The sequence below is a fragment of the Hemibagrus wyckioides genome, linkage group LG01, assembly GCF_019097595.1.
Source record: "Hemibagrus wyckioides isolate EC202008001 linkage group LG01, SWU_Hwy_1.0, whole genome shotgun sequence".
Lineage (NCBI taxonomy): Eukaryota > Metazoa > Chordata > Actinopteri > Siluriformes > Bagridae > Hemibagrus > Hemibagrus wyckioides.
Genome location: NC_080710.1, coordinates 33,448,280 through 33,473,279, shown reverse-complemented (window position 1 = coordinate 33,473,279; position 25,000 = coordinate 33,448,280). Strand labels below are relative to the sequence as shown.

At 44.0% G+C, this 25,000-nt stretch overlaps 1 protein-coding gene across 1 annotated transcript; it reads left to right on the top strand.

Moving 5' to 3' along the window:
* Nucleotides 1-181: 181 nt before the first annotated feature.
* On the top strand, nucleotides 182-22,264 carry prr35 (proline rich 35). Its single transcript, XM_058387544.1, has 4 exons — nucleotides 182-1,374; nucleotides 19,783-20,149; nucleotides 20,279-20,569; nucleotides 21,983-22,264. Exons 1-4 carry the CDS (start codon nucleotides 194-196, stop codon nucleotides 22,262-22,264), a joined length of 2,121 nt encoding a protein of 706 aa, XP_058243527.1. The 5' UTR covers nucleotides 182-193.
* Nucleotides 22,265-25,000: the final 2,736 nt, after the last annotated feature.

Below are 25,000 nucleotides of genomic sequence, written 5' to 3'. Positions count from 1 at the left end.
TTAATTTTGTTAGATAGAAAATAATTAGCATGATTTGTTTTTCTCTGATTTTATTCTTACAATATGTTCAATTTTTATTTTTTTTATATGCTCTCCAGTAATATAGTCTGCGTTTATATAAATAATATTTTTTGTTTATTTTTTATCGTTTGTTTTTCCCTCCTCATAGATCGGACCTCCGTCTCCCTCCATCATGCCGAAGGAGGAGTGTAAGTTATCTTCAGGCTGTAAACATAAAGAGCGTAAGCCGAAGAAGCCGCACTACATCCCGCGTCCCTTCGGGAAACCCTACAACTACAAGTGCTTCCAGTGTCCCTTCACCTGCATGGAGAAATCCCACCTGTACAACCACATGAAGTACAGCCTGTGTAAGAACTCGCTCTCGCTGCTCATCGAATCTGACTGGCCGTATAAAAAAGGGAACCTGCTCCCGTCCGACCAGCTCCGCCTGCAGCAGGGCATCGTGGGAAGTAATGTTTCAGAGCAGGAGCAGGAGCAGGAGCAGGTGGAGCAGAAGGGAGGAGACGAGCTGCAGCTCAGCTTCAGCGATGAACAGGAGATTGCATTGGAGAAAGATCGCGCAGAAGCTCGAGCGGAGACAAACGGGATGGCCAATCAGAGCTCAGAACAGACAGAGGTGTCTCCGAGGGGCGGGGCCAAGCAGGAAGCTGAGCTTATCATGGCGGATGTGTTCTCGCTGGAGGAGCAGCTGTTACGAGCGCGCTCAGTGGAGGTCGAATCAAAGCTGCGTCACTACAGGCTCTCCAAAACACGCTTGCTCCTGTCCGAGTCATTGCCCTGTTACCCCCCAACATTACCCCCTGGGCACCTCAACTGCCCCGATGCCCCTCCCCTCAACCTCTCTCTGCTTGGGGTTGGCTACCCTTTGACCTCTGACCTCTTTTCCTATCTTAACCCTGGCCTCGGCACTGCAACGACGTCTAATCCGGCGCAGGTCGGCTCTTTGCCTTTTCTAGCGTCAGCAGCTCAGCTCACACACACTCACACACACTCTGACCGCTCAGTACTGCCCCCACGCTTCTATTATCCCTTTCTGTGTGAGCACACGGCAGCATCAGACCCCAGTAAAGTCGCTAAACCCGCCGGGTTTACCCCCAAACTCAACCTGTGGAAGTTCCCAACACTCCGGCCTGCGGGTTCCACTGAAGCCTGGAGCTCGACTAGAAGCCTGAGCCCAGAGACTGGGCCTGGAACTGGGGAGAGGGCTCAGAGCCGATGGGGGGCAGAGCAAAACGTAAAAAGGGTGGCAGCTTCTCTGGACTCCCTTAATTCACCCGCTGATAAAAAGGTGCCATCATGCCTGCTCAATCAGGCCACGCCCGTTTCTGTTGACAGACTCCTCCTACAGAGCAGGTGAGAGTGATGACATCACTCACGAGTTTATTCATTAATCCCATCATGTGTGTTGCATCATGTTGCTTTTTTCTATCTTTCTTTCTTTCTTTCTTTCTTTCTTTCTTTCTTTCTTTTTTACTCCAACATTTTACTTTGTCTTTCATTCACCTGCAGGTGTGTGTGTGAGGTTTATGTGTGTGTGAGGTTTATGTGTGTGTGAGGTTTATGTGTGTGTGTGAGGTTTGTGTGTGTGTGAGGTTTATGTGTGTGTGAGGTTTATGTGTGTGTGTGAGGTTTATGTGTGTGTGTGAGGTTTTTGTGTGTGTGAGGTTTATGTGTGTGTGAGGTTTATGTGTGTGTGAGGTTTATGTGTGTGTGTGAGGTTTTTGTGTGTGTGTGAGGTTTATGTGTGTGAGGTTTATGTGTGTGTGAGGTTTATATGTGTGTGTGTGTGAGGTTTATGTGTGTGTGAGGTTTATATGTGTGTGTGTGTGAGGTTTATGTGTGTGTGTGAGGTTTGTGTGTGTGTGTGTGTGTGTGTGTGTGTGAGGTTTGTGTGTGTATGTGTGTGAGGTTTGTGTGTGTGTGTGTGTGAGGTTTGTGTGTGTCTGAGGTTTTGTGTGTGTGTGAGGTTTATGTGTGTGTGTGAGCTTTTTGTGTGTGTTTGAAATTTATGTGTGTGTGAGGTTTGTGTGTGTGTGAGGTTTGTGTGTGTGAGGTTTATGTGTGTGTGAGGTTTATGTGTGTGTGTGTGAGCTTTTTGTGTGTGAGAGGTTTATGTGTGTGTGTGAGCTTTATGTGTGTGTGAGCTTTATGTGTGTGTGTGAGGTTTATGTGTGTGTGAGGTTTATGTGTGTGAGGTTTATGTGTGTGTGAGGTTTATGTGTGTGTGTGTGTGAGCTTTATGTGTGTCTGAGGTTTATATGTGTGTGAGGTTTATGTGTGTGTGAGGTTTATGTGTGTGTGTGAGGTTTATGTGTGTGTGTGTGTGAGGTCTTTGTGTGTCTGAGGTTTTGTGTGTGTGTGAGGTTTGTGTGTGTGTGAGGTTTGTGTGTGTGTGTGTGTGTGTGAGGTTTGTGTGTGTGTGTGTGTGAGGTTTGTGTGTGTCTGAGGTTTTGTGTGTGTGTGAGGTTTATGTGTGTGTGTGAGCTTTTTGTGTGTGTTTGAAATTTATGTGTGTGTGAGGTTTGTGTGTGTGTGAGGTTTGTGTGTGTGAGGTTTATGTGTGTGTGAGGTTTATGTGTGTGTGTGAGGTTTATGTGTGTGTGAGGTTTATGTGTGTGAGGTTTATGTGTGTGTGAGGTTTATGTGTGTGTGTGTGTGAGCTTTTTGTGTGTGAGAGGTTTATGTGTGTGTGTGAGCTTTATGTGTGTGTGAGCTTTATGTGTGTGTGTGAGGTTTATGTGTGTGTGAGGTTTATGTGTGTGAGGTTTATGTGTGTGTGAGGTTTATGTGTGTGTGTGTGTGAGCTTTTTGTGTGTGAGAGGTTTATGTGTGTGTGAGCTTTATGTGTGTGTGTGAGGTTTATGTGTGTGTGAGGTTTATGTGTGTGAGGTTTATGTGTGTGTGTGTGTGAGCTTTATGTGTGTCTGAGGTTTATATGTGTGTGAGGTTTATGTGTGTGTGTGAGGTTTATGTGTGTGTGTGTGTGAGGTCTTTGTGTGTCTGAGGTTTTGTGTGTGTGTGAGGTTTGTGTGTGTGTGAGGTTTATGTGTGTGTGAGGTTTTTTTGTGTGTGTGTGTGTGTGTGAGGTTTGTGTGTGTGTAAGGTTTATGTGTGTGTGTGAGGTTTGTCTGTGTGTGTGTGTGTGAGGTTTGTGTGTGTCTGAGGTTTATGTGTGTGTGTGTGAGGTTTGTGTGTGTCTGAGGTTTATGTGTGTGTGTGTGTGAGGTTTGTGTGTGTGTGAGGTTTATGTGTGTGTGTGTGTGTGAGGTTTGTGTGTGTGTGAGGTTTGTGTGTGTGTGTGAGGTTTGTGTGTGTGTGTGAGGTTTGTGTATGTGTGTGTGTGTGAGAGAGAGGTTTGTGTGTGTGTGAGGTTTATGTGTGTGTGAGGTTTATGTGTGTGTGTGAGGTTTATGTGTGTGTGAGCTTTATGTGTGTGTGAGCTTTATGTGTGTGTGAGCTTTATGTGTGTGTGAGGTTTATGTGTGCGTGTGAGGTTTATGTGTGTGTGTGTGAGGTTTGTGTGTGAGGTTTATGTGTGTGTGAGGTTCATGTGTGAGGTTTATGTGTGTGTGTGAGGTTTATGTGTGTGAGGTTTATGTGTGTGTGTGTGAGGTTTGTGTGTGTGTTTGTGTGTGAGGTTTGTGTGTGTCTGAGGTTTTGTGTGTGTGTGAGGTTTGTGTGTGTGTGAGGTTTATGTGTGTGTGTGAGGTTTATGTGTGTGTGAGATTTATGTGTGTGTGTGTGAGGTCTTTGTGTGTCTGAGGTTTTGTGTGTGTGTGTGTGTGTGTGTGAGGTTTGTGTGTGTCTGAGGTTTTGTATGTGTGTGAGGTTTATGTGTGTGTGTGAGGTTTGTGTGTGTCTGAGGTTTATGTGTGTGTGAGGTTTATGTGTGTGTGAGGTTTATGTGTGTGTGTGAGGTTTATGTGTGTGTGAGGTTTATGTGTGTGTTTGTGAGGTTTGTGTGTGTCTGAGGTTTTGTGTGTGTGTGTGAGGTTTATTTGTGTGTGAGGTTTATGTGTGTGTGAGGTTTGTGTGTGTGTGAGGTTTGTGTGTGTGAGGTTTATGTGTGTGTGTGTGAGGTTTGTGTGTGAGCTTTATGTGTGTGTGAGGTTTATGTGTGTGTGTGTGTGAGGTTTGTGTGTGTGTGAGGTTTATGTGTGTGTGTGTGAGGTTTGTGTGTGTGTGTGAGGTTTGTGTGTGTGTGTGAGGTTTATGTGTGTGTGTGTGAGGTCTTTGTGTGTCTGAGGTTTTGTGTGTGTGGGTTTGTGTGTGTGTGTGAGGTGTGTGTGTGTGAGGTTTATGTGTGTGAGGTTTGTGTGTGTGTGAGGTTTGTGTGTGTCTGAGGTTTTGTGTGTGTGTGAGGTTTGTGTGTGTCTGAGGTTTGTGTGTGTGTGTGTGTGAGGTTTATGTGTGTGTGTGAGGTTTGTGTGTGTGTGTGAGGTTTGTGTATGTGTGTGTGTGAGAGAGAGGTTTGTGTGTGTGTGAGGTTTGTGTGTGTGTGTGTGTGAGGTTTGTGTGTGTGTGAGGTTTCTGTGTGTGTGTGTGTGAGGTTTCTGTGTGTGTGTGTGTGAGGTTTATGTGTGTGTGTGTGTGTGAGGTGTATGTGTGTGAGGTTTGTGTGTGTGTGTGAGGTTTGTGTGTGTGTGAGGTTTATGTGTGTGTGTGTGTGTGTGAGGTTTGTGTGTGTGTGAGGTTTGTGTGTGTGTGAGGTTTGTGTGTGTGTGTGTGTGTGTGAGGTTTCTGTGTGTCTGAGGTTTATGTGTGTGTGTGTGAGGTTTTGTGTGTGTGTGTGAGGTTTGTGTGTGTGTGAGGTTTGTGTGTGTGTGTGAGGTTGTGTGTGTGTGTGTGTGAGGTTTGTGTGTGTGTGAGGTTTTGTGTGTGTGTGTGAGATTTATGTGTGTGTGTGAGGTTTATGTGTGTGTGTGAGGTTTATGTGTGTGTGTGAGGTTTATGTGTGTGTGTGAGGTTTGTGTGTGTGTGAGGTTGTGTGTGTGTGTGTGTGAGGTTTGTGTGTGTGTGAGGTTTGTGTGTGTGTGAGGTTTATGTGTGTGTGAGGTTTATGTGTGTGTGTGAGGTTTGTGTGTGTGTGCGAGGTTTGTGTGTGTGTGAGGTTTATGTGTGTGTGAGGTTTATGTGTGTGTGTGAGGTTTGTGTGTGTGTGAGGTTTGTGTGTGTGTGTGAGGTTTGTGTGTGTGTGTGTGTGTGTGAGAGAGAGGTTTGTGTGTGTGTGAGGTTTGTGTGTGTGTGAGGTTTATGTGTGTGTGAGGTTTATGTGTGTGTGTGTGAGGTCTTTGTGTGTGTGTGGTTTATGTGTGTGTGAGGTTTATGTGTGTGTGTGTGAGGTCTTTGTGTGTCTGAGGTTTTGTGTGTGTGAGGTTTATGTGTGTGAGAGGTTTATGTGTGTGTGAGGGTTATGTGTGCGTGTGAGGTTTATGTGTGTGTGTGTGTGAGGTCTTTGTGTGTCTGAGGTTTTGTGTGTGTGAGGTTTATGTGTGTGTGTGTGAGGTTTGTGTGTGTGTGAGGTTCATGTGTGAGGTTTATGTGTGTGTGTGAGGTTTATGTGTGTGAGGTTTATGTGTGTGTGTGAGGTTTGTGTGTGTGTTTGTGTGTGAGGTTTATGTGTGTGAGAGGTTTATGTGTGTGTGAGGTTTATGTGTGTGTGTGAGGTTTGTGTGTGTGAGGTTTATGTGTGTGTGAGGTTTATGTGTGTGTGAGGTTTATGTGTGTGTGTGAGGTTTATGTGTGTGTGAGGTTTGTGTGTGTGTGAGGTTTATGTGTGTGTGAGGTTTATGTGTGTGTTTGTGAGGTTTGTGTGTGTCTGAGGTTTTGTGTGTGTGTGTGAGGATTATGTGTGTGTGAGGTTTGTGTGTGTGTGAGGTTTGTGTGTGTGTGAGGTTTATGTGTGTGTGTGTGTGAGGTCTTTGTTTGTCTGAGGTTTTGTGTGTGTGTGTGTGTGAGGTTTATGTGTGTGAGGTTTGTGTGTGTTTGTGAGGTTTGTGTGTGTGTGTGAGAGGTTTATGTGTGTGTGTGTGAGGTTTGTGTGTGTCTGAGGTTTTGTGTGTGTGTGAGGTTTATGTGTGTGTGAGGTTTATGTGTGTGTGTGAGCTTTATGTGTTTGTGAGGTTTATGTGTGTGTGTGAGGTTTATGTGTGTGTGTGTGAGGTCTTTGTGTGTCTGAGGTTTTGTGTGTGTGGGTTTGTGTGTGTGTGTGTGAGGTGTGTGTGTGAGGTTTATGTGTGTGAGGTTTGTGTGTGTGTGTGTGTGAGGTTTATGTGTGTGTGTGTGAGGTTTGTGTGTGTCTGAGGTTTGTGTGTGTGTGTGAGGTTTATGTGTGTGTGTGTGAGGTCTTTGTGTGTGTGTGTGAGGTTTGTGTGTGAGTGTGAGGTTTGTGTGTGTCTGAGGTCTTTGTGTGTGTGTGTGAGGTTTGTGTGTGTGTGTGAGGTTTATGGGTGTGTGTGAGGTTTATGTGTGTGTGTGTGAGGTCTTTGTGTGTGTGTGTGTGAGGTTTGTGTGTGTGTGTGAGGTTTATGTGTGTGTGTGAGGTTTGTGTGTGTGTGTGAGGTTTGTGTGTGTCTGAGGTTTATGTGTGTGTGTGTGAGGTTTGTGTGTGTCTGAGGTCTTTGTGTGTGTGTGTGAGGTTTGTGTGTGTGTGTGTGTGTGAGGTTTGTGTGTGTCTGAGGTTTATGTGTGTGTGTGTGAGGTTTGTGTGTGTCTGAGGTTTTGTGTGTGTGTGTGAGGTTTTGTGTGTGTGTGTGAGGTTTGTGTGTGTGTGAGGTTTGTGTGTGTGTGAGGTTTATGTGTGTGTGTGTGAGGTTTGTGTGTGTGTGAGGTTTATGTGTGTGTGAGGTTTATGTGTGTGTGTCTGTGTGAGGTTTGTGTGTCTGTGTGAGGTTTGTGTGTGTGTGTGAGGTTTGTGTATGTGTGTGTGTGTGAGAGAGAGGTTTGTGTGTGTGAGAGGTTTATGTATGTGTGTGTGTGTGTATGAGGTTTATGTGTGTGTGTGTGTGTGAGGTTTATGTGTGTGTGAGGTTTATGTGTGTGTGAGGTTTGTGTATGTGTGTGTGTGTGAGAGAGAGGTTTGTGTGTGTGAGAGGTTTATGCGTGTGTGTGTGTGTGTGTGTGTGAGGTTTGTGTGTGTGTGAGGTTTGTGTGTGTGTGAGGTTTGTGTCTATGAGGAGTATGTGTGTGTGAGGTTTGTGTGTGTGTGTGAGGTTTGTGTGTGTGTGTGAGGTTTGTGTGTGTGTGTGTGAGGTTTGTGTGTGAGAGGTTTGTGTGTGTGTGTGAGGTTTATGTGTGTGTGAGGTTTGTGTGTGTGTGTGTGTGTGAGGTTTGTGTGTGTGTGTGAGGTTTGTGTGTGTGAGGTTTGTGTGTGTGTGAGGTTTATGTGTGTGAGGGTTATGTGTGTGAGGTGTGAGGTTTATGTGTGTGTGTGTGTGAGGTTTATGTGTGTGTGTGTGAGGTTTGTGTGTGTGTGTGTGTAAGGTTTGTGTGTGTGTGAGGTTTATGTGTGTGTGAGGTTTATGTGTGTATGTGTGTGTGTGTGAGAGAGAGGTTTGTGTGTGTGAGAGGTTTATGTGTGTGTGTGTGTGTGTGTGAGGTTTGTGTGTGTGTGAGGTTTGTGTGTGTGGTTTGTGTCTGTGAGGAGTATGTGTGTGTGTGTGAGGTTTGTGTGTGTGAGGTGTATATGTGTGTGTGTGTGAGGTTTGTGTGTGTGTGTGAGGTTTGTGTGTGTGTGTGAGGTTTGTGTGTGTGTGTGTGAGGTTTGTGTGTGTGAGGTTTATGTGTGTGTGAGGTTTATGTGTGTGTCTGTGAGGTTTGTGTGTGTGTGAGGTTTGTGTGTGTGTGAGGTTTATGTGTGCGTGTGTGAGGTCTTTGTGTGTCTGAGGTTTTGTGTGTGTGTGTGAGCTTTATGTTTGTGTGAGGTTTATGTGTGCGTGTGTGAGGTCTTTGTGTGTCTGAGGTTTTGTGTGTGTGTGTGAGGTTTGTTTGTGTGTGAGGTTTGTGTGTGTGTGTGAGGTTTGTGTGTGTGTGAGGTTTGTGTGTGTGTGTGAGGTTTGTGTGTGTGTGAGGTTTATGTGTGTGTGTGTGTGAGGTTTGTGTGTGTGTGAGGTTTATGTGTGTGTGTGTGTGTGAGGTTTATGTGTGTGTGTGTGAGGTTTGTTTGTGTGTGAGGTTTATGTGTGTGTGTGTAAGGTTTGTGTGTGTGTGAGGTTTATGTGTGTGTGAGGTTTATGTGTGTGTGTCTGTGTGAGGTCTGTGTGTGTGTGTGAGGTTTGTGTGTGTGAGAGGTTTATGTGTGTGTGTGTGTGTGTGAGGTTTGTGTGTGTGTGAGGTTTGTGTGTGTGTGAGTTTTGTGTGTGTGTGAGGTTTGTGTGTGTGTGAGTTTTGTGTGTGTGTGAGGTTTGTGTGTGTGTGTGAGGTTTGTGTGTGTGTGAGGTTTGTGTGTGTCTGAGGTTTTGTGTGTGTGTGTGAGGTTTGTGTGTGTGTGTGAGGTTTGTGTGTGTGTGAGGTTTATGTGTGTCTGAGGTTTATGTGTGTGTGTCTGTGTGAGGTTTGTGTGTGTGTGTGAGGTTTGTGTGTGTGTGTGTGAGGTTTGTGTATGTGTGTGTGTGAGAGAGAGGTTTGTGTGTGAGAGGTTCATGTGTGTGTGTGTGTGTGTGTGTGTGTGTGTCTGTGTGAGGTTTGTGTGTGTGTGTGAGGTTTATGTGTGTGTGAGGTTTGTGTGTGTGTGTGAGGTTTATGTGTGTGTGAGGTTTGTGTGTGTGTGAGGTTTGTGTGTGTGAGGTTTGTGTGTGTGTGAGGTTTATGTGTGCGTGTGTGAGGTCTTTGTGTGTCTGAGGTTTTGTGTGTGTGTGAGGTTTATGTGTGTGTGTGTGAGGTTTATGTGTGTGTGTGTGAGGTTTGTGTGTGTGTGAGGTTTATGTGTGTGTGAGGTTTATGTGTGTGTGTCTGTGTGAGGTTTGTGTGTGTGTGTGAGGTTTGTGTGTGTGTGTGAGGTTTGTGTATGTGTGTGTGTGTGAGAGAGAGGTTTGTGTGTGTGAGAGGTTTATGTGTGTGTGTGAGGTTTGTGTGTGTGTGAGGTTTGTGTGTGTGAGGGTTATGTGTGTGTGTGTGTGAGGTTTATGTGTGTGTGTGTGAGGTTTGTGTGTGTGTGAGGTTTGTGTGTGTGTGTGAGGTTTATGTGTGTGTGTGTAAGGTTTGTGTGTGTGAGGTTTTTTTGTGTGAGAGGTTTATGTGTGTGTGTGTGTGTGTGTGTGTGAGGTTTGTGTGTGTGTGAGGTTTGTGTGTGTGTGAGTTTTGTGTGTGTGTGAGTTTTGTGTGTGTGTGAGGTTTGTGTGTGTGTGTGAGGTTTGTGTGTGTGTGAGGTTTGTGTGTGTCTGAGGTTTTGTGTGTGTGTGTGAGGTTTGTGTGTGTGTGAGGTTTGTGTGTGTGTGAGGTTTATGTGTGTCTGAGGTTTATGTGTGTGTGTCTGTGTGAGGTTTGTGTGTGTGTGTGAGGTTTGTGTGTGTGTGTGTGTGAGGTTTGTGTGTGTGGTTTGTGTCTGTGAGGAGTATGTGTGTGTGTGTGAGGTTTGTGTGTGTGAGGTGTATATGTGTGTGTGTGTGAGGTTTGTGTGTGTGTGTGAGGTTTGTGTGTGTGTGTGTGAGGTTTGTGTGTGAGAGGTTTGTGTGTGTGTGTGAGGTTTATGTGTGTGTGAGGTTTGTGTGTGTGTGTGTGTGAGGTTTATGTGTGTGTCTGTGAGGTTTGTGTGTGTGTGAGGTTTGTGTGTGTGTGAGCTTTATGTTTGTGTGAGGTTTATGTGTGCGTGTGTGAGGTCTTTGTGTGTCTGAGGTTTTGTGTGTGAGGGTTATGTGTGTGTGTGTGTGAGGTTTATGTGTGTGTGTGTGAGGTTTGTGTGTGTGTGAGGTTTGTGTGTGTGTGTGAGGTTTATGTGTGTGTGTGTAAGGTTTGTGTGAGAGGTTTGTGTGTGTGTGTGTGTGTGTGAGGTGTCTGTGTGTGTGTGAGGTTTGTGTGTGTGTGCGGTTTATGTATGTGTGAGGTTTATGTGCGTGTGTGTGAGGTTTGTGTTTGTGTGAGGTTTATGTGTGTGTGAGGTTTATGTGTGCGTGTGTGAGGTTTGTGTGTGTGTGAGGTTTATGTGTGTGTGTGTGCGGTTTATGTATGTGTGAGGTTTATGTGTGTGTGTGTGTGAGGTTTGTGTGTGTGTGAGCTTTATGTGTGTGTGAGGTTTATGTGTGCGTGTGTGAGGTCTTTGTGTGTGTGTGAGGTTTATGTGTGTGAGGGTTATGTGTGTGAGGTGTGTGTGTGTGAGGTTTGTGTGTGTGTGAGGTTTATGTGTGTGAGGTTTGTGTGTGTGTGTGTGTGAGGTTTGTGTGTGTCTGAGGTTTTGTGTGTGTGTGAGGTTTATGTGTGTGTGAGGTTTATGTGTGTGTGTGTGTGTGAGGTTTGTGTGTGTGAGAGGTTTATGTGTGTGTGTGTGTGAGGTTTGTGTGTGTGTGTGAGGTTTGTGTGTGTGTGAGGTTTATGTGTGTGTGTCTGTGTGAGGTTTGTGTGTGTGTGTGAGGTTTGTGTGTGTGTGAGGTTTGTGTATGTGTGTGTGTGAAAGAGAGGTTTGTGTGTGTGTGAGGTTTATGTGTGTGTGAGGTTTATGTGTGTGTGAGGTTTGTGTATGTGTGTGTGTGTGAGAGAGAGGTTTGTGTGTGTGAGAGGTTTATGTGTGTGTGTGTGTGTGAGGTTTGTGTGTGTGTGAGGTTTGTGTGTGTGGTTTGTGTCTGTGAGGAGTATGTGTGTGTGTGTGAGGTTTGTGTGTGTGAGGTGTATATGTGTGTGTGTGTGAGGTTTGTGTGTGTGTGTGAGGTTTGTGTGTGTGTGTGTGAGGTTTGTGTGTGAGAGGTTTGTGTGTGTGTGTGAGGTTTATGTGTGTGTGAGGTTTGTGTGTGTGTGTGTGTGAGGTTTATGTGTGTGTCTGTGAGGTTTGTGTGTGTGTGAGGGTTGTGTGTGTGTGAGCTTTATGTTTGTGTGAGGTTTATGTGTGCGTGTGTGAGGTCTTTGTGTGTCTGAGGTTTTGTGTGTGAGGGTTATGTGTGTGTGTGTGTGAGATTTATGTGTGTGTGTGAGGTTTGTGTGTGTGTGAGGTTTGTGTGTGTGTGTGAGGTTTATGTGTGTGTGTGTAAGGTTTGTGTGTGTGAGGTTTGTTTGTGTGTGTGAGGTTTGTGTGTGTGTGTGTGTGTGAGGTGTCTGTGTGTGTGTGAGGTTTGTGTGTGTGTGAGGTTTATGTGTGTGTGTGTGCGGTTTATGTATGTGTGAGGTTTATGTGCGTGTGTGTGAGGTTTGTGTTTGTGTGAGGTTTATGTGTGTGTGTGTGTGAGGTTTATGTGTGTGTGAGGTTTGTGTGTGTGTGAGGTTTATGTGTGTGTGTGTGAGGTCTTTGTGTGTCTGAGGTTTTGTGTGTGTGTGAGGTTTATGTGTGTGAGGGTTATGTGTGTGAGGTGTGTGTGTGTGAGGTTTGTGTGTGTGTGAGGTTTATGTGTGTGAGGTTTGTGTGTGTGTGTGTGAGGTTTGTGTGTGTCTGAGGTTTTGTGTGTGTGTGAGGTTTATGTGTGTGTGAGGTTTATGTGTGTGTGTGTGTGAGGTTTGTGTGTGTGTGAGGTTTATGTGTGTATGTGTGAGGTTTGTGTGTGTGTGTGTGTGAGGTTTGTGTGTGTGTGAGGTTTGTGTGTGTGTGAGGTTTATGTGTGTGTGTGAGGTTTGTGTGTGTGTGAGGTTTATGTGTGTGTGTGTGAGGTTTGTGTGTGTGTGAGGTTTATGTGTGTGTGAGGTTTATGTCTGTGTGTGTGAGGTTTGTGTGTGTGTGTGAGGTTTATGTGTATGTGAGGTTTGTGTGTGTGTGAGGTTTATGTGTGTGTGTATGTGAGGTTTGTGTGTGTCTGAGGTTTTGTGTGTGTGTGAGGTTTATGTTTGTGTGAGGTTTATGTGTGTGTGAGGTTTGTGTGTGTCTGAGGTTTTGTGTGTGTGTGTGAGGTTTATGTGTGTGTGAGGTTTATGTGTGTGTGAGGTTTATGTGTGTGTGTGAGGTTTTGTGTGTGTGAGGTTTGTGTGTGTGTGAGGTTTATGTGTGTGTGAGGTTTATGTGTGTGTGTGTGAGGTTTGTGTGTGAGGTTTGTGTGTGTGTGAGGTTTGTGTGTGTGTGTGAGGTTTGTGTATGTGTTTGTGAGGTTTGTGTGTGTGTGAGGTTTGTGTGTGTGTGAGGTTTATGTGTGTGTAAGGTTTATGTGTGTGTGTGTGAGGTTTGTGTGTGTGTGTGTGTGTGTGTGTGAGGTTTATGTGTGTGTGTGAGGTTTGTGTGTGTGTGAGGTTTGTGTGTGTGTGAGGTTTATGTGTGTGTAAGGTTTATGTGTGTGTGTGTGTGTGTGTGTGAGGTTTGTGTGTGTCTGAGGTTTTGTGTGTGTGTGTGAGGTTTGTGTGTGTGTGAGGTTTCTGTGTGTGTGAGGTTTATGTGTGTGTGTGTGAGGTTTGTGTGTGTCTGAGGTTTATGTGTGTGTGAGGTTTATGTGTGTGTGTGTGAGGTTTGTGTGTGTGTGAGGTTTATATGTGTGTGTGTGAGATTTGTGTGTGTCTGAGGTTTTGTGTGTGTGTGTGAGGTTTGTGTGTGTGTGAGGTTTATGTGTGTGTGAGGTTTTGTGTGTTTTTGTGAGGTTTATGTGTGTGTGAGGTTTTTGTGTGTGTGAGGTTTATGTGTGTGTGAGGTTTATGTGTGTGTGAGGTTTATGTGTGTGTGTGAGGTTTTGTGTGTTTTTGTGAGGTTTATGTGTGTGTGAGGTTTTTGTGTGTGTGAGGTTTATGTGTGTGTGTGAGGTTTGTGTGTGTGAGGTTTGTGTGTGTGTGATGTTTATGTTTGTGTGTGTGAGGTTTGTGTGTGTGTGAGGTTTGTGTGTGTGTGTGAGGTTTGTGTGTGTGTGAGGTTTATGTGTGTGTGTGAGGTTTGTGTGTGTGTGAGGTTTATGTGTGTGTGTGTGAGGTTTGTGTGTGTGTGAGGTTTATGTGTGTGTGAGGTTTATGTCTGTGTGTGTGAGGTTTGTGTGTGTGTGTGAGGTTTATGTGTGTGTGAGGTTTATGTGTGTGTGAGGTTTATGTGTGTGTGAGGTTTATGTGTGTGTGAGGTTTATGTGTGTGTGAGGTTTATGTGTGTGTGAGGTTTGTGTGTGTGTGAGGTTTATGTGTGTGTGAGGTTTATGTGTGTGTGAGGTTTGTGTGTGTCTGAGGTTTTGTGTGTGTGTGAGGTTTATGTTTGTGTGAGGTTTATGTGTGTGTGAGGTTTGTGTGTGTCTGAGGTTTTGTGTGTGTGTGTGAGGTTTATGTGTGTGTGAGGTTTATGTGTGTGTGAGGTTTATGTGTGTGTGTGAGGTTTTGTGTGTGTGAGGTTTGTGTGTGTGTGAGGTTTATGTGTGTGTGAGGTTTATGTGTGTGTGTGTGAGGTTTGTGTGTGAGGTTTGTGTGTGTGTGAGGTTTGTGTGTGTGTGTGAGGTTTGTGTATGTGTTTGTGAGGTTTGTGTGTGTGTGAGGTTTGTGTGTGTGTGAGGTTTATGTGTGTGTAAGGTTTATGTGTGTGTGTGTGAGGTTTGTGTGTGTGTGTGTGTGTGTGTGTGAGGTTTATGTGTGTGTGTGAGGTTTGTGTGTGTGTGAGGTTTGTGTGTGTGTGAGGTTTATGTGTGTGTAAGTTTTATGTGTGTGTGTGTGTGTGTGTGTGTGAGGTTTGTGTGTGTCTGAGGTTTTGTGTGTGTGTGTGAGGTTTGTGTGTGTGTGAGGTTTCTGTGTGTGTGAGGTTTATGTGTGTGTGTGTGAGGTTTGTGTGTGTCTGAGGTTTATGTGTGTGTGAGGTTTATGTGTGTGTGTGTGAGGTTTGTGTGTGTGTGAGGTTTATATGTGTGTGTGTGAGATTTGTGTGTGTCTGAGGTTTTGTGTGTGTGTGTGAGGTTTGTGTGTGTGTGAGGTTTATGTGTGTGTGAGGTTTTGTGTGTTTTTGTGAGGTTTATGTGTGTGTGAGGTTTTTGTGTGTGTGAGGTTTATGTGTGTGTGAGGTTTATGTGTGTGTGAGGTTTACGTGTGTGTGTGAGGTTTTGTGTGTTTTTGTGAGGTTTATGTGTGTGAGGTTTTTGTGTGTGTGAGGTTTATGTGTGTGTGTGAGGTTTGTGTGTGTGAGGTTTGTGTGTGTGTGAGGTTTATGTGTGTGTGTGTGATGTTTGTGTGTGTGTGAGGTTTGTGTGTGTGTGTGAGGTTTGTGTGTGTGTGAGGTTTATGTGTGTGTGAGGTTTATGTCTGTGTGTGTGAGGTCTGTGTGTGTGTGAGGTTTATGTGTGTGTGTGTGAGGTTTGTGTGTGAGGTTTGTGTGTGTGAGGTTTTGTGTGTGTGTGTGTGTGTGTGAGGTTTGTGTGTGAGAGGTTTATGTGTGTGTAAGGTTTATGTGTGTGTGTGTGTGAGGTTTGTGTGTGTCTGAGGTTTTGTGTGTGTGTGAGGTTTATGTGTGTGTGAGGTTTATGTGTGTGTGAGGTTTGTGTGTGTGTGAGGTTTATGTGTGTGTGAGGTTTATGTGTGTGTGAGGTTTTTGTGTGTGTGAGGTTTATGTGTGTGTGTGAGGTTTGTGTGTGTGTGAGGTTTGTGTGTGTGTGAGGTTTATGTGTGTGTGAGGTTTGTGTGTGTCTGAGGTTTTGTGTGTGTGTGAGGTTTATGTGTGTGAGGGTTATGTGTGTGTGTGTGTGAGGTTTATGTGTGTGTGTGTGAGGTTTGTGTGTGTGTGAGGTTTGTGTGTGTGTGTGAGGTTTATGTGTGTGTGTGTAAGGTTTGTGTGTGAGAGGTTTGTGTGTGTGTGTGAGGTTTGTGTGTGTGTGTGTGTGTGAGGTGTCTGTGTGTGTGTGAGGTTTGTCTGTGTGTGAGGTTTATGTGTGTGTGTGTGCGGTTTATGTATGTGTGAGGTTTATGTGCGTGTGTGTGAGGTTTGTGTGTGTGTGAGGTTTATGTGTGTGTGAGGTTTATGTGTGTGTGTGTGTGAGGTTTGTGTGTGTGTGAGCTTTATGTGTGTGTGAGGTTTATGTGTGCGTGTGTGAGGTCTTTGTGTGTCTGAGGTTTTGTGTGTGTGTGAGGTTTATGTGTGTGAGGGTTATGTGTGTGAGGTGTGTGTGTGTGAGGTTTGTGTGTGTGTGAGGTTTATGTGTGTGAGGTTTGTGTGTGTGTGTGTGAGGTTTGTGTGTGTCTGAGGTTTTGTGTGTGTGTGAGGTTTATGTGTGTGTGAGGTTTATGTGTGTGTGTGTGTGAGGTTTGTGTGTGTGTGAGGTTTATGTGTGTATGTGTGAGGTTTGTGTGTGTGTGTGTGTGTGAGGTTTATGTGTATGTGTGTGAGGTTTGTGTGTGTGTGAGGTTTGTGTGTGTGTGAGGTTTATGTGTGTGTGTGAGGTTTGTGTGTGTGTGAGGTTTATGTGTGTGTGTGTGTGAGGTTTGTGTGTGTGTGAGGTTTATGTGTGTGTGAGGTTTATGTCTGTGTGTGTGAGGTTTGTGTGTGTGTGAGGTTTATGTGTGTGTGAGGTTTGTGTGTGTGTGAGGTTTATGTGTGTGTGTATGTGAGGTTTGTGTGTGTCTGAGGTTTTGTGTGTGTGTGAGGTTTATGTTTGTGTGAGGTTTATGTGTGTGTGAGGTTTGTGTGTGTCTGAGGTTTTGTGTGTGTGTGTGAGGTTTATGTGTGTGTGAGGTTTATGTGTGTGTGAGGTTTATGTGTGTGTGTGAGGTTTTGTGTGTGTGAGGTTTGTGTGTGTGTGAGGTTTATGTGTGTGTGAGGTTTATGTGTGTGTGTGTGAGGTTTGTGTGTGAGGTTTGTGTGTGTGTGAGGTTTGTGTGTGTGTGTGAGGTTTGTGTATGTGTGTGTGAGGTTTGTGTGTGTGTGAGGTTTGTGTGTGTGTGAGGTTTATGTGTGTGTAAGGTTTATGTGTGTGTGTGTGTGAGATTTGTGTGTGTGTGTGTGTGTGTGAGGTTTATGTGTGTGTGTGAGGTTTGTGTGTGTGTGAGGTTTGTGTGTGTGTGAGGTTTATGTGTGTGTAAGGTTTATGTGTGTGTGTGTGTGTGTGAGGTTTGTGTGTGTCTGAGGTTTTGTGTGTGTGTGTGAGGTTTGTGTGTGTGTGAGGTTTCTGTGTGTGTGAGGTTTATGTGTGTGTGTGTGAGGTTTGTGTGTGTGTGAGGTTTATATGTGTGTGTGTGAGATTTGTGTGTGTGTGTGAGGTTTGTGTGTGTGTGAGGTTTATGTGTGTGTGTGTGAGGTTTTGTGTGTTTTTGTGAGGTTTATGTGTGTGTGAGGTTTTTGTGTGTGTGAGGTTTATGTGTGTTTTTGTGAGGTTTATGTGTGTGTGAGGTTTTTGTGTGTGTGAGGTTTATGTGTGTGTGTGAGGTTTGTGTGTGTGAGGTTTGTGTGTGTGTGAGGTTTATGTGTGTGTGTGTGAGGTTTGTGTGTGTGTGAGGTTTGTGTGTGTGTGTGAGGTTTGTGTGTGTGTGAGGTTTATGTCTGTGTGTGTGAGGTTTGTGTGTGAGGTTTGTGTGTGTGTGAGGTTTTGTGTGTGTGTGTGTGTGTGAGGTTTGTGTGTGAGAGGTTTATGTGTGTGTAAGGTTTATGTTTGTGTGTGTGTGAGGTTTGTGTGTGTCTGAGGTTTTGTGTGTGTGTGAGGTTTATGTGTGTGTGAGGTTTATGTGTGTGTGAGGTTTGTGTGTGTGTGTGTGAGGTTTGTGTGTGAGGTTTGTGTGTGTGTGAGGTTTGTGTGTGTGTGAGGTTTATGTGTGTGTGTGTGAGGTTTGTGTGTGAGGTTTGTGTGTGTGTGAGGTTTTGTGTGTGTGTGTGTGTGTGAGGTTTGTGTGTGTGAGGTTTGTGTGTGAGAGGTTTATGTCTGTGTGTGTGTGAGGTTTGTGTGTGTCTGAGGTTTTGTGTGTGTGTGAGGTTTATGTGTGTGTGAGGTTTATGTGTGTGTGAGGTTTGTGTGTGTGTGAGGTTTATGTGTGTGTGAGGTTTATGTGTGTGTGAGGTTTTTGTGTGTGTGAGGTTTATGTGTGTGTGTGAGGTTTGTGTGTGTGTGAGGTTTGTGTGTGTGTGAGGTTTATGTGTGTGTGAGGTTTGTGTGTGTGTGAGGTTTGTGTGTGTGTGTGAGGTTTGTGTGTGTGTGAGGTTTATGTGTGTGTGAGGTTTATGTCTGTGTGTGTGAGGTTTGTGTGTGTGTGAGGTTTATGTGTGTGTGTGTGAGGTTTGTGTGTGAGGTTTGTGTGTGTCTGAGGTTTTGTGTGTGTGTGTGTGTGTGAGGTTTGTGTGTGAGAGGTTTATGTGTGTGTAAGGTTTATGTGTGTGTGTGTGTGTGAGGTTTGTGTGTGTCTGAGGTTTTGTGTGTGTGTGAGGTTTATGTGTGTGTGAGGTTTGTGTGTGTGAGGTTTGTGTGTGTGTGAGGTTTATGTGTGTGTGTGTGAGGTTTATGTGTGTGTGAGGTTTATGTGTGTGTGAGGTTTGTGTGTGTGTGAGGTTTATGTGTGTGTGAGGTTTATGTGTGTGTGAGGTTTATGTGTGTGTGTGTGAGGTTTGTGTGTGTGAGAGGTTTTGTGTGTGTGAGGTTTGTGTGTGAGGTTTGTGTGTGTGTGTGAGGTTTGTTTATGTGTGTGTGTGTGAGAGAGAGGTTTGTGTGTGTGTGAGGTTTGTGTGTGTGTGAGGTTTATGTGTGTGTGAGGTTTGTGTGTGTGTGTGTGTGTGTGAGGTTTGTGTGTGTTTGAGGTTTGTCTGTGTGTGTGTGAGGTTTATGTGTGTGTGAGGTTTATGTGTGTGTGTGTGAGGTTTGTGTGTGTGTGAGGTTTATGTGTGTGTGTGTGAGGTTTGTGTCTGTGAGGTGTATGTGTGTGTGTGTGAGGTTTGTGTGTGTGTGTGAGGTTTATGTGTGAGGTTTATGTGTGTGTGAGGTTTGTGTGTGTGTGTGTGTGTGTGTGAGGTTTCTGTGTGTGTGTGAGGTTTGTGTGTGTGTGTGAGGTTTATGTGTGTGTGTGAGATTTGTGTGTGTGTGTGTGTGAGGTCTGTGTGTGTGTGAGGTCTGTGTGTGTGTGAGGTTTGTGTGTGTGTGTGACGTTTGTGTGTGTGAGGTTTGTGTGTGTGTGTGTGTGTGTGTGAGGTTTGTGTGTGTGAGATTTGTGTGCGTGTGTGAGGTTTGTGTGTGTGTGAGGTTTGTGTGTGTGTGTGTGAGGTCTCTGTGTGTGTGAGGTTTGTGTGTGTGTGAGGTTTGTGTGTGTGTGTGTGAGGTCTCTGTGTGTGTGAGGTTTGTGTGTGTGTGAGGTTTGTGTGTGTGGTTTATGTGTGTGTGTGAGGTTTGTGTGTGTGTGAGGTTTGTGTGTGTGTGTGGTTTATGTGTGTGTGAGGTTTGTGTGTGTGTGTGGTTTATGTGTATGTGAGGTTTGTGTGTGTGGTTTATGTGTGTGTGTGAGGTTTGTGTGTGTGTGAGGTTTGTGTGTGTGTGAGGTTTGTGTGTGTGTGTGGTTTATGTGTGTGTGAGGTTTGTGTGTGTGTGTGTGAGGTTTGTGTGTGTGTGAGGTTTGTGTGTGTGGTTTATCTGTGTGTGAGGTTTGTGTGTGTGGTTTATGTGTGTGTGAGGTTTGTGTGTGTGAGGTTTGTGTGTGTGTGAGGTTTGTGTGTGTGTGTGGTTTATGTGTGTGTGAGGTTTGTGTGTGTGTGTGTGAGGTTTGTGTGTGTGTGAGGTTTGTGTGTGTGGTTTATGTGTGTGTGAGGTTTGTGTGTGTGGTTTATGTGTGTGTGTGTGTGAATCATGTGTTTATTATAAATGCACTTGTTTGAACATCCTATTAAGTTAAAACAAACAGAACACACACTGACCCACAGCACTGGACATCACGACCAACTGGTTGTACAGGTCACAGAGCTACGCAAACATGTTATAAACTGTTAATAAAAGAACTTTAGTAGCTTTGAAAGGTCACCACAACACTGCCCTCTACAGAGAGTTTAGAAGTTGGTCATTTTATCCAACTTTGGAGCTTTTTTTCCAGATGGAATGACGCCTCAGACGCTGCTAATGAACTGTTTCAGTGCTTTGTTTTATAAAAATCATCAGTTTAATTCTTTTTTAGATGTGATGTAGGAAATTCTACTTACATTATTATATCTTCGCTTATAGAAATTAAATTAATTAAATTAATTGAATCATCATGAATTAATTAATTGAATCATGAATTGTGAAGCCTGTATCATGAATCGAACTGAACCGAGCCTGGAGTGCATCCATACACAGAATACACAGAATGAGCAGAGATTGCTTTTGTTAACGTCAATAACAAATCTAAGAATAAGCTATAACATGATTAAACAGCGACCAATCAGCATTCAGCTTCAACTCTAAACAAACAAACCTTTACTTACCTGAAGCAGGTGATGAACACACACACACACACACACACAGAGAATCATATACGTTATAAAGCCATTCTTTTCTTTTCTTTGCTCCAAAATCCTGTGGTTGCCCCCTAATGGCCAGGTGAGGAATAACACCAGCTGCTCACAATGCAATCAAATATCACCAGTGTCAATAAAACACTGTTAAATCCTTAAGTTTGAAAATTCACCCACAAATAAAACAATTTACACTTTTTGTTTAACAAAATAAATCTTATTTCCTAATTTAATATGTTTCTTTGTGAACTTTTTAATTGTTTTGGACACAAACCTTCCTGTCTGTCTTTTTGTCTCAGCAGTCGAATCGGATTGGATGAGCGCCATGCAGACATGAGAAGCTCCGCCCACTTCTCTGATGCAGGTGAAGAGAAGGACAGAGGGACGGATGGAGAGACGGATGGAGGGATGGATGGAGAGATAGTATGTGATCTTTCCTCTGCGCTGCAGGAGCTCCGGCGTGCTGAGCGAGAGGCAGAGCTACACCCCGAACACGCCCACTCTCACCACATGTGGGCACAAAAGATCCGCAAAATCCGCCTGGAGCTGTCTCACATCCAGCAGGCGCTGCAGAGGACTGCACAGGGACCCCTCGACCTGTCTGTCAAAAAGGAACCCGTTGCCATGACAACCACACCTATGGGTGACAAACAGGAAATGAAACAGGTGACAAATGTTAGTGATGGTAGCTGTTAGTCCAGAACATGAAGAAACCACGGAAAGTTAGCAGACATCTTCGTGTTATTTTAATTTCTATAAAAGTCCATTTTTAAAACTCTTTTAATTGTTCTCTAGCTTTCAGGACAGAGCCAGGATATGAGTTATGAAACAGGAGAAGAAGAGGAAGAGGAAACAGAGACAGAGGACGAGTGGAAGAAACGATCCCTCGACATCCTGATCAGGATGGGCCAGTCCCAGGGCATTTCCATGGTGACCCCGGGTGTTGCCGTGGTGAAGTCAGAGCCGTTGCTGGGTGATGCAGAAGCGCTGTGGAACAGCAGGACCAGGAAGTGTGAAGCTGACTCCAGCGTTCGGGTGTGTTCAAAAACCCCAAACTGCCCCTCAAGTCCATTAACTGGTCCTGCAGTACAATAACCGATGACACCATTAACTGCCACATAACTCCAGTAACTGTCCCTGTAACTCAAATAACTGCCCCATAACTCCCAATTCTGCACATGTGACTCCAATAACTGCCTCTGCAACTCTAATAACTGTCCCTATAACTCCAATAACTGCCCATGCAACTCCCATAACTGCCCTCTAACTCTAATCACTGCCCCAATGACTCCAGTAACTACTCTCTAACACCATTATCCACCCCATAACTCCAATAACTGCCCCTGTAATTCCCATAACCGCCCCATAACTCCAACATCTGCCCCTGCAACTCCCATAACTGCCCCATAACTCTAATACCTGCTCCTAAACTCCCATAACTGTCCCATATATCCAATAGCTGCCCCTTCTTGATCAAAAACTGCTCTTTTGATCCAGTAATTACCCTGCTAACACCAACTATGCACTAATTTCACTTATGCCCCCCAAAACCAACAATTACAAATTTGCCCCAATAAAATAACTTCCCCTTCAATTTAACAACTGTCCCGATCAAAAAGCAATTTAAATGGAATGAACTACATGACTCAGTTTGTCAGTTTGACACACACACGCACACACACACACGCACGCACACACACACACACACACACACACGCCAAATTAACTAAATGAATCAAGTGAGTCAAATGAATCAGGTAAAGATTCGTTTTGTGTAAGAGTGAATCGTGTGAGTGAACAGACCCGGTGTTAAAATCCTCTGTAATTACTGAAGACTCTACACACTCATGCTAATATTCCTAGCTGTACAGCACCGCCTGGTTTACGCTCAAGAATATAAATAAACACTGTAATGACGATGTCGGAGGATTGAGATGAGAGCTAATGATAGCTTTAGTGAATGAAATTAGTGAATGAATGAATCTTGTACAGAACGTGTCGATTTTTACGGTGTGAAATATCAGAGCGTCCGCACCGGCTGTGTCTCATTTGCACTTCTGTGAATATAAACATGTAGCTAGTGTTTATCTCTTGATGTACTTTTTATTGTTTAATGAAATATAACTCGTACCAACTGGCCCTTCATCCTATACAGACATGATGAAAGTGCTGTTTCCACCTGTATTGTGTTTGTGATCCATACAGACCTGAATAAAGGTGTGAATCTGTAGTGAATTGTGTTCTGAATATAAATGTTGTTTTTTGTTGAGATTAATTTTAATATTTGTGTTTAAAGTTGATCAGAAAGTAAAAAATAAGCCCTAACTTCAGAACTAGCAGCTGGAAAAAAACACAAGACGACAGATCTGTGAAGTCTCAGGTTGTCACGGTAACCGTCACCAGGCAGCGGTTGCCGCCAGTGACGTGGTTCACTTTAAGCAAGCATGTGTTTTGCAATCACAGTGACACACGGTGACACGCCTCCCTGCTGCCGTAAAGGTGAACGTCCTCTCGGAGCACAGGGGTTTCCCGCCCCTGGCTGCACGGGCTGTGGTGAAAGGTCACGGTCGCTATGGCGACACTCCAGGCATAACACTGCCCAAACTGACCCGTGCACTCCACCTGCACTTAAAGGTCACCTGCTCCAACCGTCCTCACTCGTTAGCATCGGGATTACGACTTCCTGTCTCGGTGATGTCACTTCCATTTAGCGTCTCGAAAGAGCAGCTTCAGCTTCCTCACCGTCCTCGGCGTCGTCCTCCAGGTCTTCTACTGGTGTGAGTTTAAACTTCTGCAGGTCACAGTGTGGAGAATCTTACTTCTGCTGATTTCTCAAAAAAAAAAACTGAGATTTAAAAGATATTAAAAAAGAATGGTAACCATGACAACAAGCCATTTATGGTAACTCGTATAGTAACAGCTTTATTTAAGCAAGCATGTTTATTTATTTATTTATTTATTTATTTATTTATTTATTTATTTGGGCATCCAGATTTAAATGATTTGTGAGATTTATTTTAAATTCTTTCATTTTTTTTTATCTTTTATTAAATCTGTCTCCATCATATTCTTATGGTTTTGTGTTATATGTCTCTCCATGTCTAACGTTCTGCTGTCGGTTACATTCCTCCATCTTCTTCTTTTCTTCTTCTTCTTCTTCATCATCATCATCATCATCTTCTTCTTCATCATCATCTTCCTCATCATCATCTTCCTCATCATCATCATCTTCTTCATCATCATCTTTTTCTTCTTCTTCATCATCATCATCATCATATTCTTCTTCTTCTTTTCAGTTCAATTCAATTCAATTTATTTGTATAGCGCCTTTTACAATGGACAATGTCTCAAAGCAGCTTTAAAAAAAAAGAAACAGAGAAAGGAAAGGGAAAAAAACTAAATAATGAAAAATAAAAATAAATTATTAAATTATTTTATCCCTAATGAGAAGCCTGTGGCAACGGTGGCAAGGAAAAACTCCCTGGGATGGAAAGGAAGAAACCTTGAGAGGAACCAGGCTCAGAAGGGAACCCATCCTCATTTGGGTGACACTAAACAGGAAATAATGTAACTGTAGCTGATTAATGTCCTTTCTACAACAGAAATCAATGACCCATGAGGAACTATTAGGTCAGTGTAGTTTCTGAGGTCATTATAAACACTAGTTCTTTGCTGTCACGGGCTGACAGATGAAATGGCAGATCTGTGATGGTGTGAAAGTCCCCAAGTGGCTCTGTCCATGGCTGTCTCCTGGTCCACACAGATCCATCCACAGCATCAGTGGGCACCACCAAGCGACGAGACTCCGACCAGGGGTAGGGCAGCGGTCACACTGGAAACTGGCAAACACTGGGAGCTCAGGAGTGGGGTGTATAGCTAGACAGAGAAAGACACAGAGAGAAAGAGAAAGATATTAAGTATGATTCTGATCATGTGATGTTTAAGACAATGTAGATTATGTGTAAAGTGCAGGCAGGGACTCCGGCAAGACTAGCTATGACATCATAACTAAAAGGGAGAGCCAGAAGGTCACAGACATGAAGGGACATAAAGCGTCCAACCACTTCACACTCAGCAAACCTGATGGTGGTAAGATGACAGCATCCAAACATCCCAGTCACCAAACACTCTATGACCATGAACCTTCCAGATCTGCTCCTTTACCTAAGAACTATATATTAAAATCTTGACTAAACAAATGTGTCTTCAGCCTAGACTTAAACACTGAGACTGTGTCTGAATCCCCAACACTAATCTGAAGGCTGTTCCATAACTGTGGGGCTTTGAAAGAGAAAGCTCCGCCCCCTGCTGTAGCCTTTGCTACTTGAGGTACTACCAAGTAACCAGCACCCTTTGATCGGAGTAGGCGTGGCGGATCATAAAAGACTAAAAGATCGCTCAGGTACTGCGGCGCGAGACCATTTAGTGCTTTATAGGTCAGTAACAGTATTTTATAATCAATGTGAAATTTGACTGGGAGCCAATGTAGTGTGGATAAAATAGGAGTGATGTGTTCATATCTTCTGGTTCTAGTTAGGACTCTAGCTGCTGCATTCTGGACTAACTGGAGCTTGTTTCTGCTCCTACTGGAACATCCAGACAGTAAGACATTACAATAATCCAACCTAGAGGTAACAAAAGCATGAACTCGTTTCTCTGCATCATGAAGCGACAACATATTTCTTATCTTAGTGATATTTCTGAGATGGAAGAAGGCTACCTGAGTGATATTATCTACATGAGCTTCAAATGAAAGACCAGAGTCAATAATCACACCAAGATCTTGTACTGCTGGACAAGATGAAACCAAAAGACCATCCACCGTTACTCTGTAATCAGAAAGCTCACTTCTAACTGCCTGTGGTCCTAGTACAAGCACCTCTGTCTTGTCCGAATTAAGCAGGAGGAAGTTAGTGACCATCCAATGTCTAATGTCCTTTACACATTCTTCTATCTTAATAAGCTGGTGTCTCTCATCTGATTTAGCACCAGTAAGGAGACACAACCCTGATCAGAAGCCAGTAACAGGTCATTGACCACTTTAACCAGTGCTGTCTCTGTGCTATGATGAGGTCTAAATCCTGACTGATACATTTCATAAATGTTATTTCTATGCAGGTCTGAACATAACTGCTGTGCTACAGCCTTTTCTAGGATCTTGGAGATAAAGGGCAGGTTTGATATCGGTCTATAGTTAGACAGCTGACCGGGGTCAAGGTCCGGTTTTTTAATCAAGGGTTTGATAACTGCTAGCTTAAAAGATTTAGGCACATAGCCAGTGCTTAGGGAAGAATTAATGATTTTTAGAAGGAGTTCAGTAGCTACTGGTAATATCTGTTTAAGGAAAGATGTGGGTAAAGGATCTAGGATGCAGGTAGAAGATTTTGAAGAAGAAATTAGTGAAATCAGGCTCTTGAAGTGGAGTGAAGCATTCTTCTTCACTGAGGAGAGCAAACCAGTTGGACATGTGAAGTGGAGAGGAGTGGTGCTCCCGCATTAGCCTTGGCTATGCGACTA